The 14,248-nt window shown below is 40.7% G+C and overlaps 2 protein-coding genes across 3 annotated transcripts; one reads left to right on the top strand and one right to left on the bottom strand.

The window, feature by feature from the left end:
* The first annotated feature begins 1 nt into the window (after position 1).
* Positions 2-6,105, top strand: LOC104456331 (MACPF domain-containing protein At1g14780). 2 transcript variants are annotated; one of them, XM_039299076.1, is made up of 8 exons: positions 2-262; positions 336-617; positions 3,102-3,340; positions 3,489-3,690; positions 3,768-3,845; positions 3,934-4,117; positions 4,543-4,709; positions 5,231-6,105. In XM_039299076.1, the coding sequence occupies exons 2-8, from the start codon at positions 348-350 to the stop codon at positions 5,936-5,938; spliced, it is 1,848 nt and encodes a 615-aa protein (XP_039155010.1). In that variant the 5' UTR covers positions 2-262; positions 336-347; the 3' UTR covers positions 5,939-6,105. The 2 variants fall into 2 exon arrangements, with proteins under 2 accessions (XP_039155010.1, XP_010069406.2); XM_010071104.3 differs by having other exon boundaries at positions 2-617.
* Positions 6,106-7,163: 1,058 nt separating this feature from the next.
* LOC104456330 (rho GDP-dissociation inhibitor 1) lies at positions 7,164-8,918 on the bottom strand. Its single transcript, XM_010071103.3, has 5 exons — positions 8,480-8,918; positions 8,318-8,390; positions 7,809-8,036; positions 7,597-7,721; positions 7,164-7,461 (listed from the first exon to the last, which is right to left on the bottom strand). The coding sequence occupies exons 1-5, from the start codon at positions 8,693-8,695 to the stop codon at positions 7,390-7,392; spliced, it is 714 nt and encodes a 237-aa protein (XP_010069405.2). The 5' UTR covers positions 8,696-8,918; the 3' UTR covers positions 7,164-7,389.
* Between the last annotated feature and the right edge of the window lie 5,330 nt (positions 8,919-14,248).

Here is a 14,248-nt window from a genome sequence, read left to right as displayed (position 1 = left end):
TTCTCTGTGCTCGAAGCCTTGAAAGCAAAGTCGCAAATGGCCGTCCGTAGTCTCCGCTCGGGGACATTATTAAAAAACCCAAATGGCCACGAAACGTCAAATAATTCGAAAGCCGTCTAAAGGCACAAGCTTTGACTGTCAACGCTACGAAGGAACAGCGCAGGCAGCATCGGCAGCTTCCGGAGTTTCAAACGCATGGACCCCTCTTCGATCCTCGACCCATACCACGACGGACACGTCGCCTTCGCAAGGCTTTCTTTAAGTATATCTGCCCCTTGTTGGTCCTTTCCCAAATTTCTCTAAAAGTCTGAACAAGCCCGGGTTTTTATCTTCAGTTCTTCTCGGTGATGGAGGTGGCTGCTCCCTCTGGTTACGAGGAGAAGGCCATTGAATTGAGGGCTCTGGAGGCTCTAGGGAAAGGTTTCGATCTGACCAGCGACTTTCGGCTCAAGTACGTAAAAGGGTGTGGTGGGGAGAGGTTGGTGGTGCTCGATGAGGGGAGTAAAAGGGACATTTTGATTCCTGGGGGAGGGACCATCCGGGGTGTTTACGAGGATATTCGATGCGACAAGGGGGATAGAATCAGGTTCAGATCAGATGTTCTTGAGTTCAATCAGGTAGATATTTCTGTTAAACTTTACTTGACTCGGTCACCAGTCTGATGTTCTTGAAAGCATTATGTTAGTGATACGATTGAACCCTGTGGATAGAGGTTGTGATTCTTGAGAACAATTTGAGCACAGCTTGGATGTAGTGAGAGAAATTTAAGCTCGACATGGTTGGCTTGATACAAAATTGAAAATTGGGACTTTTTTTGCTGATTTTTTGAGCGGTGACACAATATGAAAAGACTAACAAGCGCGATTATTATCGCACCGCACGAATTGGCCGCCCTACCTGTAAAAAATAAAGAATTTGGAGAAATGGATCGATTTCTGCAAGCTGCAGTTAAGCTAATCATATGCAGGTAGATAGATTCTTGAACCAATACACGTGTGAAGTGAACATGGATCGAACTTTGCTTTTTCGTGTTGTATCATGTGATGCACATTAAATTCTGTGGAAAAGGAAAATATAATTCTGTGAATAGCCAATAGCTTCTTTTGCTGAGATAAGTTAATGATGAAAAGGTTCTCTCCATGTCCATGTCCATGTCCATGTCGTGAGCTATAATGTCCAGTCTGTATTACACGTATTAGAAAGGCTTCTGAGTATGAAAGTGGCACTAGAACTAACACACTCTCTTCTCACTCTTACTGATGGTTAGGTTGAGGTTTCTTCTCAATGAGGATAGGCCTACAACTTGTGTTGCTAATTTCCTTGGGCCTCTCTTGTTCTATTTTGTCCTTCTGCACTGCTGTGTGACCTCTGCTTCCAGTCTTATCATAATCCATTACCTGAAATCGACTGTCTAAGCTATTATATGGAATCCCTAACTGACAGGGACCAAATCATGATACCTAGGTCTTTTCTTCCTTGGGTTTTTCTACGTTGTGTCGTTTTGTTTCACATTCCAGATATGCAACTTGAGGCGGAACGTTCCTCCCTGCAGCCAAAGTTTGATCCATAGGTGACTTGATTATGATAGAGCATATTAAAGTGTGACAAACAGTGTACAAGAGATTGAATATGTGCAGAAAATAAAACTAAGAGACTTAACTTATTTTTAAGAAAGCTGAAGTCTCAATAATGGAAATCATTAGAATAACTTGTGTTGGCCCAATATTTTGAGTATGTCCCAAGGCTATGAGTCAAAAGCACAATTGCAAGACTGCCAACTGCAACAAATGACATGGAGAATCCTCTGGTGCTTTTTCTGCCACTATGCAGTGACTGGTTTAGACTGGACTTATATTGAACAAGTGCTAGGTGTCACCTAATCACCTTGGAAGATGTTGCTACTTTAGCTGGCAACATAGAAAAGCTCTACTGCATTATTTAAGGCAGTTGGCACTTCTTCATGCAGCTGTACTTGGACGATGTTTTGGGACAACACCTCTAAATATATGCCAATTAAGAAGATTTAAAAGATAGTCCCGCAAATGTTTTGATCTGAATGGAAAACAACTGACTTATCTTAGAAAGGAATGAAAGAAATAGCCTGAAAGTTATGTGTTGGATATAAATGTTGAGGATGTTTTTGTCGCATCACATCAAGGAACAAGAAGAGATAACTGGGGACGCTTGGAACACTGTTGTTGTCTCTTTGTAGAGAAAAAAGATGAAGACCTTCAAAGACACAGATGATCCTGTACAATAGTTTCGAATCCCAAATAATTAGGGACTGCCATACTAGGAGATCTGCTGGTGCATAGTCCAGAATTGGTTTGGTTTCGTTTGGACTAGAGTTACTTAAACAATTTCCCCCTCTTCATCTTCACTTATAGATGTTGATGGGGAACTTGCTGACATTTCTTACTGAGTTCAGTGTCATTACCACTCTTCAATTCCGTTAATTAATACCATTAACTTACTGCCTCTTGTTAACCTCTCTGTTTTTCTTTTCCTTCATGGAGGTGCAGGGGGGGAGAATTTAATCTCTCTGTTGATTCTCTAGTTTTGGAGTAAATATCCCTACTGAATTAAATTTTGGAAATTTGCAAATGACTATATTTTTCCTGAATTAACTCTGATTCATAGGTTTAAATTGGTGCATTTGATCATTATCTCATGGTTTTCGTGGATTTCGGGTATACAATTACAATTCCATAAGACAAATTTTCTGGAGTGTCCTTTTCCTTTAACATCTAAGACTCTGGTATATATGCAAAATAGGTCTCGCTAGCCACTATCCTATTGGATACTGTTCCTTTAATTGCACAAATGTTCATGCTCATATTTTCTAGAGGGAGGCAATGAAAAATATACAACTGCACGTTCCTGTGTATTTCCATTGTACTCACTATCTAATGCAAATGTCTGTGTTTTGGTGTACAATGGTATGGTGGCATCATGAATTGTAGCTGTTTTTTTCTTTTTAGCAATGTTCGTTTGCTCAATAAATTTTCATATGCCTCTGTCCCAGCTGCTTAACATATCAGCACCCTTGCAAGATGTGACTTAAGTTTTCTTATTGGTTCTGCCATGTTCTTTCATTGTAGATGTCGGAATTACTTAACCAGAAATCTTCTCTACAAGGGAAAGTACCTTCTGGCTACCTTAATGCCATTTTCGAGATGAGTGGCGATTGGCTTCAAGATGCTGCGGACACCAAATATCTCGCTCTTGATGGCTATTTCATTTCCTTGTATTATTTGCACCTGACATCGTCCCCCCTGGTGTTGCAAGAAAAAGTAAAGAAGAAAGTTCCACCACGTTGGGATCCAGCCTCATTAGCCAGGTAGCTGTCACTCGCTCAAGGGACCAAAAAAAACAAAAAAAAAACAAAACGCTTACTAGATGTTTCCCATGAAAAATTAGCTACTGGCAGCATTTTCTGCTTCTTTTTTGTATTTTTGTTGGTGGGCATGATTATAATTTGTATGCAGGTTCATCCAGACATATGGGACACACATTATAGTTGGGATGGCTGTTGGAGGTCAAGATTTAGTGTGTGTAAAACAGAGATATACATCACCGATATCTCCTGCTGATCTTAGAAGGAATCTGCAGGACGTTGGAGATATTCTATTTTCAGATGGAAATAGTTCATCCCTGTTACAAAGGACAGCTAGAGATGGCAAGCATAAAGTATCTATTTTTGTCCCAAAAGTAGATTTATGGCTGTGTTATGTGAAGTTTTGATGGAAGCAACTGATCTTTTACAGGTGCCAGATATTTTTAATCGCATTTTGCAGTCAAACACCTTGCAGTTAAGCAGCATTACAGAAACATCAAGCAAAGATGTAAGTGAGGATATTGCTGGCTACGTTCCTCTTCTACAAAAGTCTCCATCCAAACCTACAGTTTTTTCACTCTTTATTGATGTTTTAGGGCCTCACCATAATTTGTTCAAAAAGAGGTGGAGACGTGTTCTTGCATACCCATTCGAAGTGGCTTCAAACGGTGCCTGCCAAGCCAGAGGCAATCCTCTTCAAGTTTGTACCTATCACTTCTCTTCTGACTGGAGTTCCGGGCAGTGGCTATCTGAGTCATGCAATCAACTTGTATTTGCGATGTGAGTGCTCTTATTTTGGGCCTACATGGGCAAGTGATGTTTTCAAATTTTAGGTTGATGGACAAATGAATATGGTGCAATCATCTGCATATATTGTACGTAACGGTGAATTAAGTTATTGTTCTGCTTCAATAGCGATGTGCATTGGTCATTTCTGAAAATTGAGTGCCTGAAGAATTACTAACTAATCTGCCTGGGATCCTGGATCTAAGAGACAGATGTCAGCTATAAATTTCTCTAATGGTCAGTAAAAAGACCACTGTTTGCAGACATTGTTAGCTATAAGTGATTGAAGAGCACTTAGCTAGAAGCATACACCGATACCAATCTAGATTATGTACTCTAGGATAAGCCTTTCCCCAAATGAGCATCTACTTTGTTTTTCAACATAGTTGGTTGTGACAATTAAGTTACCTTTTGATCAGACAAGCCTGGTCCTGAAGATCTACAATACTTTTTGGAGTTTCAAGTGCCAAGGCAATGGGCTCCAACATTCTGTGAACTTCCTCTCAGGCACCAGAGGAGAAAGACATCTTGTCCTTCACTGCAATTTAGCTTCATGGGTCCAAAGATATATGTCAGCTCCACCCAGGTTAGTCTTCCAAGAGCTCTTATCTCATATAAGGGCTTTATTCTCAAAATACTTGTGGTATGGGCATAACTAGTTGAGTCGTAAATTACACTATGCATTGTTAGATCAATCGTGATTGATTTTGTTATTAGCTGATCAAATATCTTTATTTTTTTTTAATCCCTACCGTTTCTGCGAGGCCTAATGTTTTATAGCTCTGGCATTTTCCTGTGCTTCTTCATTCCACTGTCAAGACTCTTTCCATTGTGTCCAGCAAACTCTCTTATTTCCTGAGAACTTAATTGGCCAGTGTTCGACAGACCCAGAGATAGCATCTCGCCTATGCTCAGCATACACCTCCTTAGCCAATCTTTATTTTTTCTACCTATGTTCCTTATTATTGCATCAGATATTTCTTCATGAAAAAAATATCATAATTTCAATATTTATATCAGTAAGATTTTCTGGCCTTTTGTAACCCAAGTTGATGAAATTTAGTGGTCTATAAAACAAGATTGTTCATTATGATTTTATTCGGGCAGGTAACTAGCAATCTGAAGCCAGTGGTCGGCCTCCGCTTATACTTGGAGGGAAAGAAATGCAACCGTTTGGCCTTGCATTTGCAGCATCTCTCAAGCCCTCCTCACGTTATGACCTCTGCGCCAGCAAATATCGCCATTGACAAGCCCCCTCGGTGGCAAGGCTCTGATGAATTCGACTCCAGTGGCCAATTTATGGAACCAATAAGGTGGAAGTCATACTCAAAAGTGTGCACATCAGCTGTTATGTATGACCCCAATTGGATGGAAGGTGAATCCAGTGGTGTCTTTGTCGTGACTGGAGCCCAGCTTCTTAGCAAAGGGAGCTGGCCAAAGACCATGCTTCATCTCCGCCTACTCTTCTCCTACATACCGAACTGCACCATCCGGAAGACAGAGTGGGCCACAGCACCGCAGAGCGCTCACAAGTCTGGGTTCCTTGCAAATATCAGCACTACATTCACCTTCACTCAAAAGAGTTTTGCCGGTGCAGATAAAAGGGCACCGGCTCAGCTCAACTCCGGTGTGTACCCGGATGGACCACCCGTGCCAGTTAGAAATGGGAAGCTTCTCAAGTATGTGGATACGGCTGAGGTGTTGAAGGGGCCGGAAGATTCTCCAGGGCACTGGTTGGTAATAGGGGCCAAGCTAGTGACGGATGGGGGTAAGATAGGTTTAAATGTAAAGTTTGCATTGTTAGACTATCCCTAGGTTACTACCATTCTTAATGTACATATTTGATTCAGTTGAATGGCTTTGGTTGTTTTGTCTTTTGATGTTTTCATAATGAACACGAGATGATTGAGCTGAATACACAGAACGAGATTGCTATACACGATTGCCTTGTATAGACATAAATAACAGAATACTGCAAGACACCTTATCCGAAATTCATCTTGGACCTTTTCTGTAATTGCGGTTTAATCGTCTGGAGTGGTCATCAAGTGCTTGTGCTTAGGGACTCAAGAAAGGCGGGTAATTCTTGCCATTCTGTTGGCATGCGATTTAAATCAATAAGTTAGAATGAATAGGTGAATCATGGCCTGCGCCTAATAGTTTTAGTAAAGGAAGTGAAATTCGTAGGGGACACAATAATGTGGTCTGACCAGTCGGGAGCCGGGTTTGAAATTTCTTGACGTGCTGTGAATAATTATATCTTCTCGCTTGGTCAAAGGCAAGAAAAAGTAGAATGCAACACGGTGAGAGATGGTCTGGACAGTACTAATTGCTCGTGCAAAAATTCATGCATCATTACATGCCATATGTGTGAATTTGAACACCTGTGACTTTGTGTAGTCTCACATAATGATCGATAATCAGTCTCTACTCATGTGCCAGATCAGGCTGCGTGCTTAATCCTTTTTCCCAATTCGTGGATGCTTTGCGTGGGCATGGAATGCCTAAGAATCACTATTATTCACGCATCGAAAATGAAGCTTTATGCTTGAACCTTCCTGCCAATTTTATCCTTTTCGTTTAATCTGCAGATTGGTTTATATGAACAAATGGTGTGACAGACGGCAAAGCTGTCTTCTTTCTTTCTTTCATTCGCTCATTCATTCACTAATTCTTTCACCAATTCCAAGGCCATGCAGACAGGAAATTTCTCGTAAGTAGATGAATCTTGCTAGATTGAAGTTGTGGTATGGGCCCTAAATGACCAAGCATCGTCTTATAATGCGCTGCATATTGATACAAGCATGTGTAGGCAAACCATTGTTAATTTTATTTATCGAATAACGGAATTCGGTAGAATGAGTCTTTTGGTAGGACATGGCAGTGCTTGTTTTCAACGTGCATCCTGTTGAAACATTTACTTTCTCTTGTGATCATGCATTTAGGATTTTTTGAATGTCTCCCATGTCTGTAATATGAATGAATCATTTATCGTCAAATAATCAAAGAGTTTGGAGTTTGGACTACCGCCTTGTTGCGATTGGATGGAGAAAGCACTGTGAAAAGTTTTAAACCCAGAGCCCAGAAATTCCCTTACATCAGATACTATCCATACTAGAGCTTTTATTATCACTTTTCGAATATTTCAGCACCTTGACAGGAATCGACAAAGTCCAATCACAGGAAGAGAAAGCAATTTCAGCGGCTTTTACCAGCTGCTTCACATAACTATTCATTAAAAAGGTCTACAAGAGCTGACGAGATGATCATTGCCAGTTCTTTCTGATTTCGAAGTAGTAGCTGAAGTCCATGTAGCACTTCCCTTCATCATCCACAAACTGCAGAAAACCACATGAATCAACAATGAATGAACACAAGGTAAACCCAAGAAGGAAGAAAGAGAGAGATCTGAATCAGTGAATTGCATTTTCCTGGAAACCAGTGTCTTGGTTATTGATCCTTATCCAAGTTACCTTAGTCCTGACAAAATAAGAGCCTCTGGCAAATAGACCACAAGGGATGGTCTCTTCCTCCAATTCATATGTGTAAGGTTCTTGCCTGGGACTGAAAGACCCAATCATTATTTTGGTGTTCTCCACTGTCATCATCATTCGGAACAAAGAACGCGATTTCAGAACATCAGGAGCTGAATAGGTTTTGTGATGAAATGAGTTCTTGTTTCTACCTCTTATGCCGGTCTTCCAGACAGTGTATGCGTACTTGAGGCCGGAGACGGTGCTATTGGAGACGTTGAATGAGAATTTGGTGCGGTACCGTGATCCTTCCTTTAGCGTAAAGAGACTGCGCTTTGGGTTGTTTGAAGCACCCAGCGAAAATGGCAGGTCAACATCTGGTCTTCCCGGAGATTGGATCGAAAGAGTCAGTATCTTCACTTCTGGCACTTTATTCCCGACTTCACCAAAACAAACAGAGAATCAGGTGAAAACATTTCAATTTAAATTTGAAGGATCTTCACCCTGTTGAAGTACGATCTCACTGTCAATGAAATGCAGTTCTTTCCACTACGTGCTGAGTAAGAGCTCCACAAAAGGCAAGGTTCTAAGGAAATAGATTCTATCCTAATGTACATCGATGACATTGGATCGGATGAGAACTAAATTTACTCGAATGAACAGATTTCATGACACAAGTATAAATATGTCCAGCTGAATATATTGGAGAAAATTAAATTACCCCCATATTCAAAGGCAGAGACATCCGCTCTTCCAAAGAGCTGTTCTTTCCATCTCCTCAGTCTTCCTTCATCCTGACAAAAGGAACATGAACAACGAAGTTAATTCATGAGGTAAGCAAATAGAGAAGTGAAGTGACACAAACCATGTAAAAAGTAACAACCTTGTCCTTCTCAATTTGCTCCTTAAGGGAGAGCTTTAGACCAGAGTCTTGCTCTTCTTCAGACGTCAACTTCCCATCGTCACCTTCTTCCTTGGGATCACTTCCTGCACGACCAGCCTCCTGCTCGATCTTCGCATCTTCGGTTTCATCTAAACTCTTGAAACCAGCGTCCTTAGGAGTTGGCAAGGCCAAAGTTCCTGCAGCGACAGTAGACATCTCCACTTTCAAGTCTCGACTCAAACCTGAAATCAGCTACGTACTTGATTCTCGCTTGAAGAAACAAGAATTTGTTTGAGGCCCCTACTTAAGTGAATGAGTGTGCATATATATAACGTCCTCGGAAGGAATAAATTGGAGGGTACAAAGCTGGACCGTGATGATTTGAAGCAGAGTTTTAAACAGAGGGAAAAAGGGTAGTTCTGAATAGAAGAAAGATGACTAAAGCCTGAAGGAAACTAAAGTTTGCAGGCTAAAAAAGTGAGCTTTCGATCACCACTACTACTTTAATTTTTATTTTTGACAACCCTGCCAGCAGTTCATGGCATGCCATTTCTCTCTGAGCAATCATGATTTGATGTGTTCGCGGGAATAAAGTTTCGAAATGGTAATGATTACAAGGGAAACATACAGAGCAGAGATAAAAGGAGGGCATGAAAAGTGTAGATTCCTGCTGCAGAGCTTGGTGGTAGAAAAAGAAACAGTAACAATTCTTGTCCATGCATTGTTGCAAATTTGACCGACAGTCAAAAGAACAGAAACAGATGATTAGCTCACAATGCAGCTGCTGATTGATACTTGATAGAGGGCATTGATGAGAGAGTTATGTTAGGGATTCTTAGATTGATTTATGATATAAATTTACGTAGCAATTTAATTTACGTTCGGATCTGTTTTCATTTTTAGAATTGATTGGAACTAAGCTTGATGAGTCCGATTCAACGTAGAAATGATTTGTCCTCGATTGAATCAACTCCAAGTTCCGGCCTTGGAGCTAGGGTCCCCCTCTCTCTACGTTACCTAGCCATGGCCGAGCTTTGGCTGGCGCATTAAAAGGGTTGCAAGACCGTTGCTCGCCACCGGCGATGGCAAGACCCTCGGCTTTTACATTTCATCTTCACTGTGATCATTTATTTATTTGGCTATAATTGAACTTTTTTTCCTTTATTTCGATAGTGGCTATGAATTGGCTTAAGCTTCTACTCTCATGGTTGATGGTTTATTTTAAAGATAAGAACACCACAAGTGCCATAAGTATTGTATAATATTTAAGAAGCATTAATATTTTCCGAGAGTTTTCGTATCGTGTCGGAATGTTTGATACTCTCGGATATTCTTTGACACTTGATTAACACGTATCGGAAAATCCGACACCTGATCAACTTTCCCAACATTCTTTAGTACTCGAGTGACATGCACAAAGTCAATTTAAAAAAAAAAAATCGATAAATGATGGATCAAAATGTATATATGTGAATAACTAAAAAATACTAATAAAAATAGTAAATGGGAAAAGAAGAAAAACCTAGTATTTTCTTCTTTTTTGATTCTCATTTCTTTTGATACACAATTCATCTCTAAGTTTTTTTTCCTTCTCTTCGATACGTTTGACATGCAAGTCCGAATGTGAATTACTTGTTTTTTTCTCCAAGTTATATGGATTATTGGAATAGAGTTGAATTTGTCAAATTGAAATAATAGATGATTTTAATAAATGGTAGATTAATATTTTTAGTATAAATTCATTCTAGGATTTTTTATTATTTATTTATTCGTGAATTTAAATTAAAATATTTACATATAAAAATATATATTTAATATATAACATGTTCTAATGTGTTGGAATTCTCTATTTTTTGTGAAACGATATGTCGGTGTGTCATGCTGTGTTATATCATATTATATATCCCATGTCAGTGCCATTGCTACTTAATATAACACTTGCTTGAGAGTAATAATTTCTTTTTCGACCACTTAAGTGTCATAAGTTCTAAAAATACATTTATTTAAGTCTCATAACTTTTAGTTCACTTAAGTGCCATGAATTTTTAAAAATGGTACGTAAGTGATAAAAAAAAAAAAAAAAGTTATGACACTCAAGTGAATTATAGCAGCATTGTACATAAGTTATAGCACTTAAGTAATATAAAATTATAACAATCAAGTGACCAATGTAAAAAGTTATGGCATATTTCGTTCCAGTTTATTTTATATGACAATGAGAAGACTGTAACTGGTTCCTCCACGCCATCCTGCTTGTGTCTGCACGTACATAAATCTAAAGAGAGACTTGCCGCTGAAGACAGAAGAATCGAATACACTGAACAATGATTTCCTTAATCCTCAATGATTCGTGGCATGCGACGTCGCGATCAGGCGGGGCGTAGAAATTCCCAAGATCCGACCCAATACCATCATGAAGTTCATTGAAGAAAACGGCCGCCTTTTTTTCAACTGGAGTGTGAATTACGCTTGCAAATTTCGCGTTTACTTTTGACATTTTCAGCTTTTGGGGCCTAAAGTTACATCTGTAATCTATCTTCGATTGAGTGGACGCTTTGGCAACCAAACCACATTGAGGAAGTAGATCGAGCTATATATATCATCAATAATGCTGTGAAAAAACCACAAGCCGGCCGATATGCTTAGCTCGTTCTCTCTCTTCTCCCTTTCTAACCAAGGGGGGCACAGTGGTCATGATAGCTTAGGTGTTATACCCTACCCCGTGGGACGAAAAAGAGAGGAGGGGGAAAAAGAAGGAAGGAATAAACAACAAAATAAACCTTTGATCTTTCAAAATTTCCAAGGATATCGATCATATAAAGGGTAATTATATTTTAAAACTTTTTAATTATATAGAACATCTCAATATTCAGCTCTGTCAATCCTCACGAATGTTGTAAACTGGGCGTGCATTTTATAGGCTATCATGCACGGTGGTGCCCATGCCTAAGTCCATCGAAGTTAGGCCTAAGACCCTAATGCCTAGAACTAGATCCTCGATACCAAGCTTGAGTCTATCAAGGCTGGGGGTGACATGTACCCATGCTTGGACCCTAGCGCCCAAGCCCGAGTCCATCAAGGTTGGGCTCAAGTGCATTTGGTCGAGTTTGGGACCCTAGTGCCCATGCCTAGGACCCCTAGTGCCCAAGCTTGGGTCCATGGAGGCCGGGCTTGAGACCCCAGTGCTTGTGTCTAAGTCCTTTGCTATCGTGCTTAGGTCCATTGAGGCTTGACACAAGAACCTCAGTGTCTAGGATCAAGTCCTCAATGCACACGCTTGAGATTGGGTCCTCAGCGCAAGCACTCGAGTCCATCAAGGCCAAGCCCTAGACCACAACGCCTTGGACCAGGACATCGGCACCCAAGCCTAGGTCCGTGGAGGCTAGGCCCAAGTCCATCAAGATCGGGGGACCCCGACACCCGTGAATGACTTCATTAAGGCCACACTTGGGACCTTGGTACTCGAACCTGGGTTCGTTAAGGCCGAGATCAGGACCTTGACTCCACATCCGGGTCTATAAGTCTCATTCTTGGATCCATCAAAACCATACCCCAAACTTTGGTGCCCATACCTAGGTCACTAGCTCTCGAGCTCGGGTCCTTAGAGGCCAAGCTCGAGGTTCTAGTGCCCATGCCCAAACTTGGTCGCACAAGAATTGGGCCCAACCTTGATGGACATTGGCCTAAGGCCGGGCATTGAGGACCCACACCCATGCCGGGCTCGACCTCAATGTACCCGAGTGTAGGCGTCGAAAGCCTGGGCATCGGCACTAGGTCCCCGAGCTCAACCTCAATGGACCTCAGCTCAAGTGTTGGGGATTGGTCCCAAGTCCTCGGGTCCCAAGGCCAACCTCATGGAACACAACCCTAGCCTTGATGGACCCAACCTAGGAGCCAAGACCCGATCCCCAATGCTTGTGTCTGGGAACCCAAGCACATGCACTAAGGTCCTTAGCTCGGGGACCTAGGCCCCAACATTAGAATCTTGAGCTTTGCCTTGATGGACTTAGGCTTGGGCGTTAGGACTTGAGTTTGGGTGTGGGTGCCGTGGTCCACTTTCTAGGCCTAGCCTTGATGGACCCAGGTCTGAACGCTATCTTGGTCACAAGCACCAGATCACTGGGTCTAGCTTTTGTGTATTAGGGACTAGTGCCTATGCTCATGCCCAAGAGTTAGAGATCTAAGCCTAGGACCTTGGTGCCCATGTTTGGTTATTCGATTGCCCATGTGCAACTCAGTCATACCCAAATAATGTATGTCTATTTAGAATTATCAAATTATATTTTCTTATCAAATGAACCGTAAAATATTTTCCTTATCAAATCATATTTTCCGATTCATTTTCAAGTTTCAACCAAATACTAAAAATAATTTGTTATTTTCTTGATAAGTGACTTCTTAAAAATTATTTTTCTAAAATGTCATATCTTCTGCAAAATGAATAAAATCTTAGAGCGATATCACTTCAATTTGAGCATGAAATATGCCGCATCCAAATATAGTGTTTTGCCATCCGGCCTAATCTTTAGGATTTGTCACTGTCTTAAATTTACTACATCTTTGGAAGCGGTTTTTCTTTTCTTTTTCTTTTCTTTTTTTAGGTGCGTGCGTGTGTAAACTGTATCTCAAAATGGTAATTCTCGTCACTTACCCTTGTCCCACATTACTTGGAAAGTCCCTCCCTTCTGGTTCACTTTATCAATGAATTCATAGCGAAAAGTACGCTAGGATAGGGCGCATGAGATTGGGCTGAACAAAGCGTAAAGTTGGATTCCTCCTCTCCACGGAAAGTCTATCTTGCAATAATAAAATCAACTCTCCTTACCTTTGAATCTCTGTTTTTGGTACGTTAATTATTCATTTCTCTTTTGTTTTTTAATCTTCTAGCCATTGCCCTGCTAGTCGGTGCTTGCTTCCTAGTGTTCCTGTATATGCCTGCTTTCTCCTCTCTATTTCACACACCAAAAGCGAAAATACGAAACACCCGCGCACACTCTTCTACCCTTCTGCTCTTTCTCTTGTAGCTGGTTTCACATTTCCGCTGTTCTTGCTCTGCCCATATAGCGCGGCGAACATTAATGAATGGATCTGTTGACTCCTGAAGGACTCCCGCATCTCACCTTCTACACTTATCAAAGGCCAGAAATTGTCATCGAGATGGGTGCTTGCATGCCTCGGTCATTTGTCCGTTCTCCGTTTTCTTTCGGCGATTCTCGCATACATTGTACGACATGTTTAGCTTTATTCCTTTGAACATTGCTAATTCCTAATGACATCACGTGCACCAACCAATAACCATCAAAGTGTTCGATGATGGGTCAACTTCATTAAGGCCAAAAGAATGATAAACCTTGTCCTTCTTACTATTTCTAAAATTGCCAGCAATGTTTTGGTAAATCTGTCTTCTCGTCGATGCCCAAACCCTGATTATGACAGAAAGAAATAAAATGACAAAAAAATTTCACTGATTTTCCATAGTGAATTCGTGACTAGAACTACATGAAGCACTTATATGAGAAGGGTTGCAACTACCCACATTTCTTCTTATATATGCCTAAAATAACATGTGGTATTTATGTCTCCTTAACCGCACAGACAATAACATTTACTCGCAAGCTATTTGAGTCGCACATTTTCAAGGTTGTTATCAAATCGTTTTGCCTTTCAAGCTAATAAATCGCGAAAGAAACATCGAGCTCCATGTCGAGTAATCTTGTGATCCTTTTGAAAGGATAGCTCACTATTATCTTGAATCATTTCATCACTTCT

This window comes from Eucalyptus grandis, chromosome 8, assembly GCF_016545825.1.
Source record: "Eucalyptus grandis isolate ANBG69807.140 chromosome 8, ASM1654582v1, whole genome shotgun sequence".
Classification (NCBI taxonomy): domain Eukaryota; kingdom Viridiplantae; phylum Streptophyta; class Magnoliopsida; order Myrtales; family Myrtaceae; genus Eucalyptus; species Eucalyptus grandis.
This window is presented reverse-complemented; position numbering and strand designations above follow the sequence as displayed.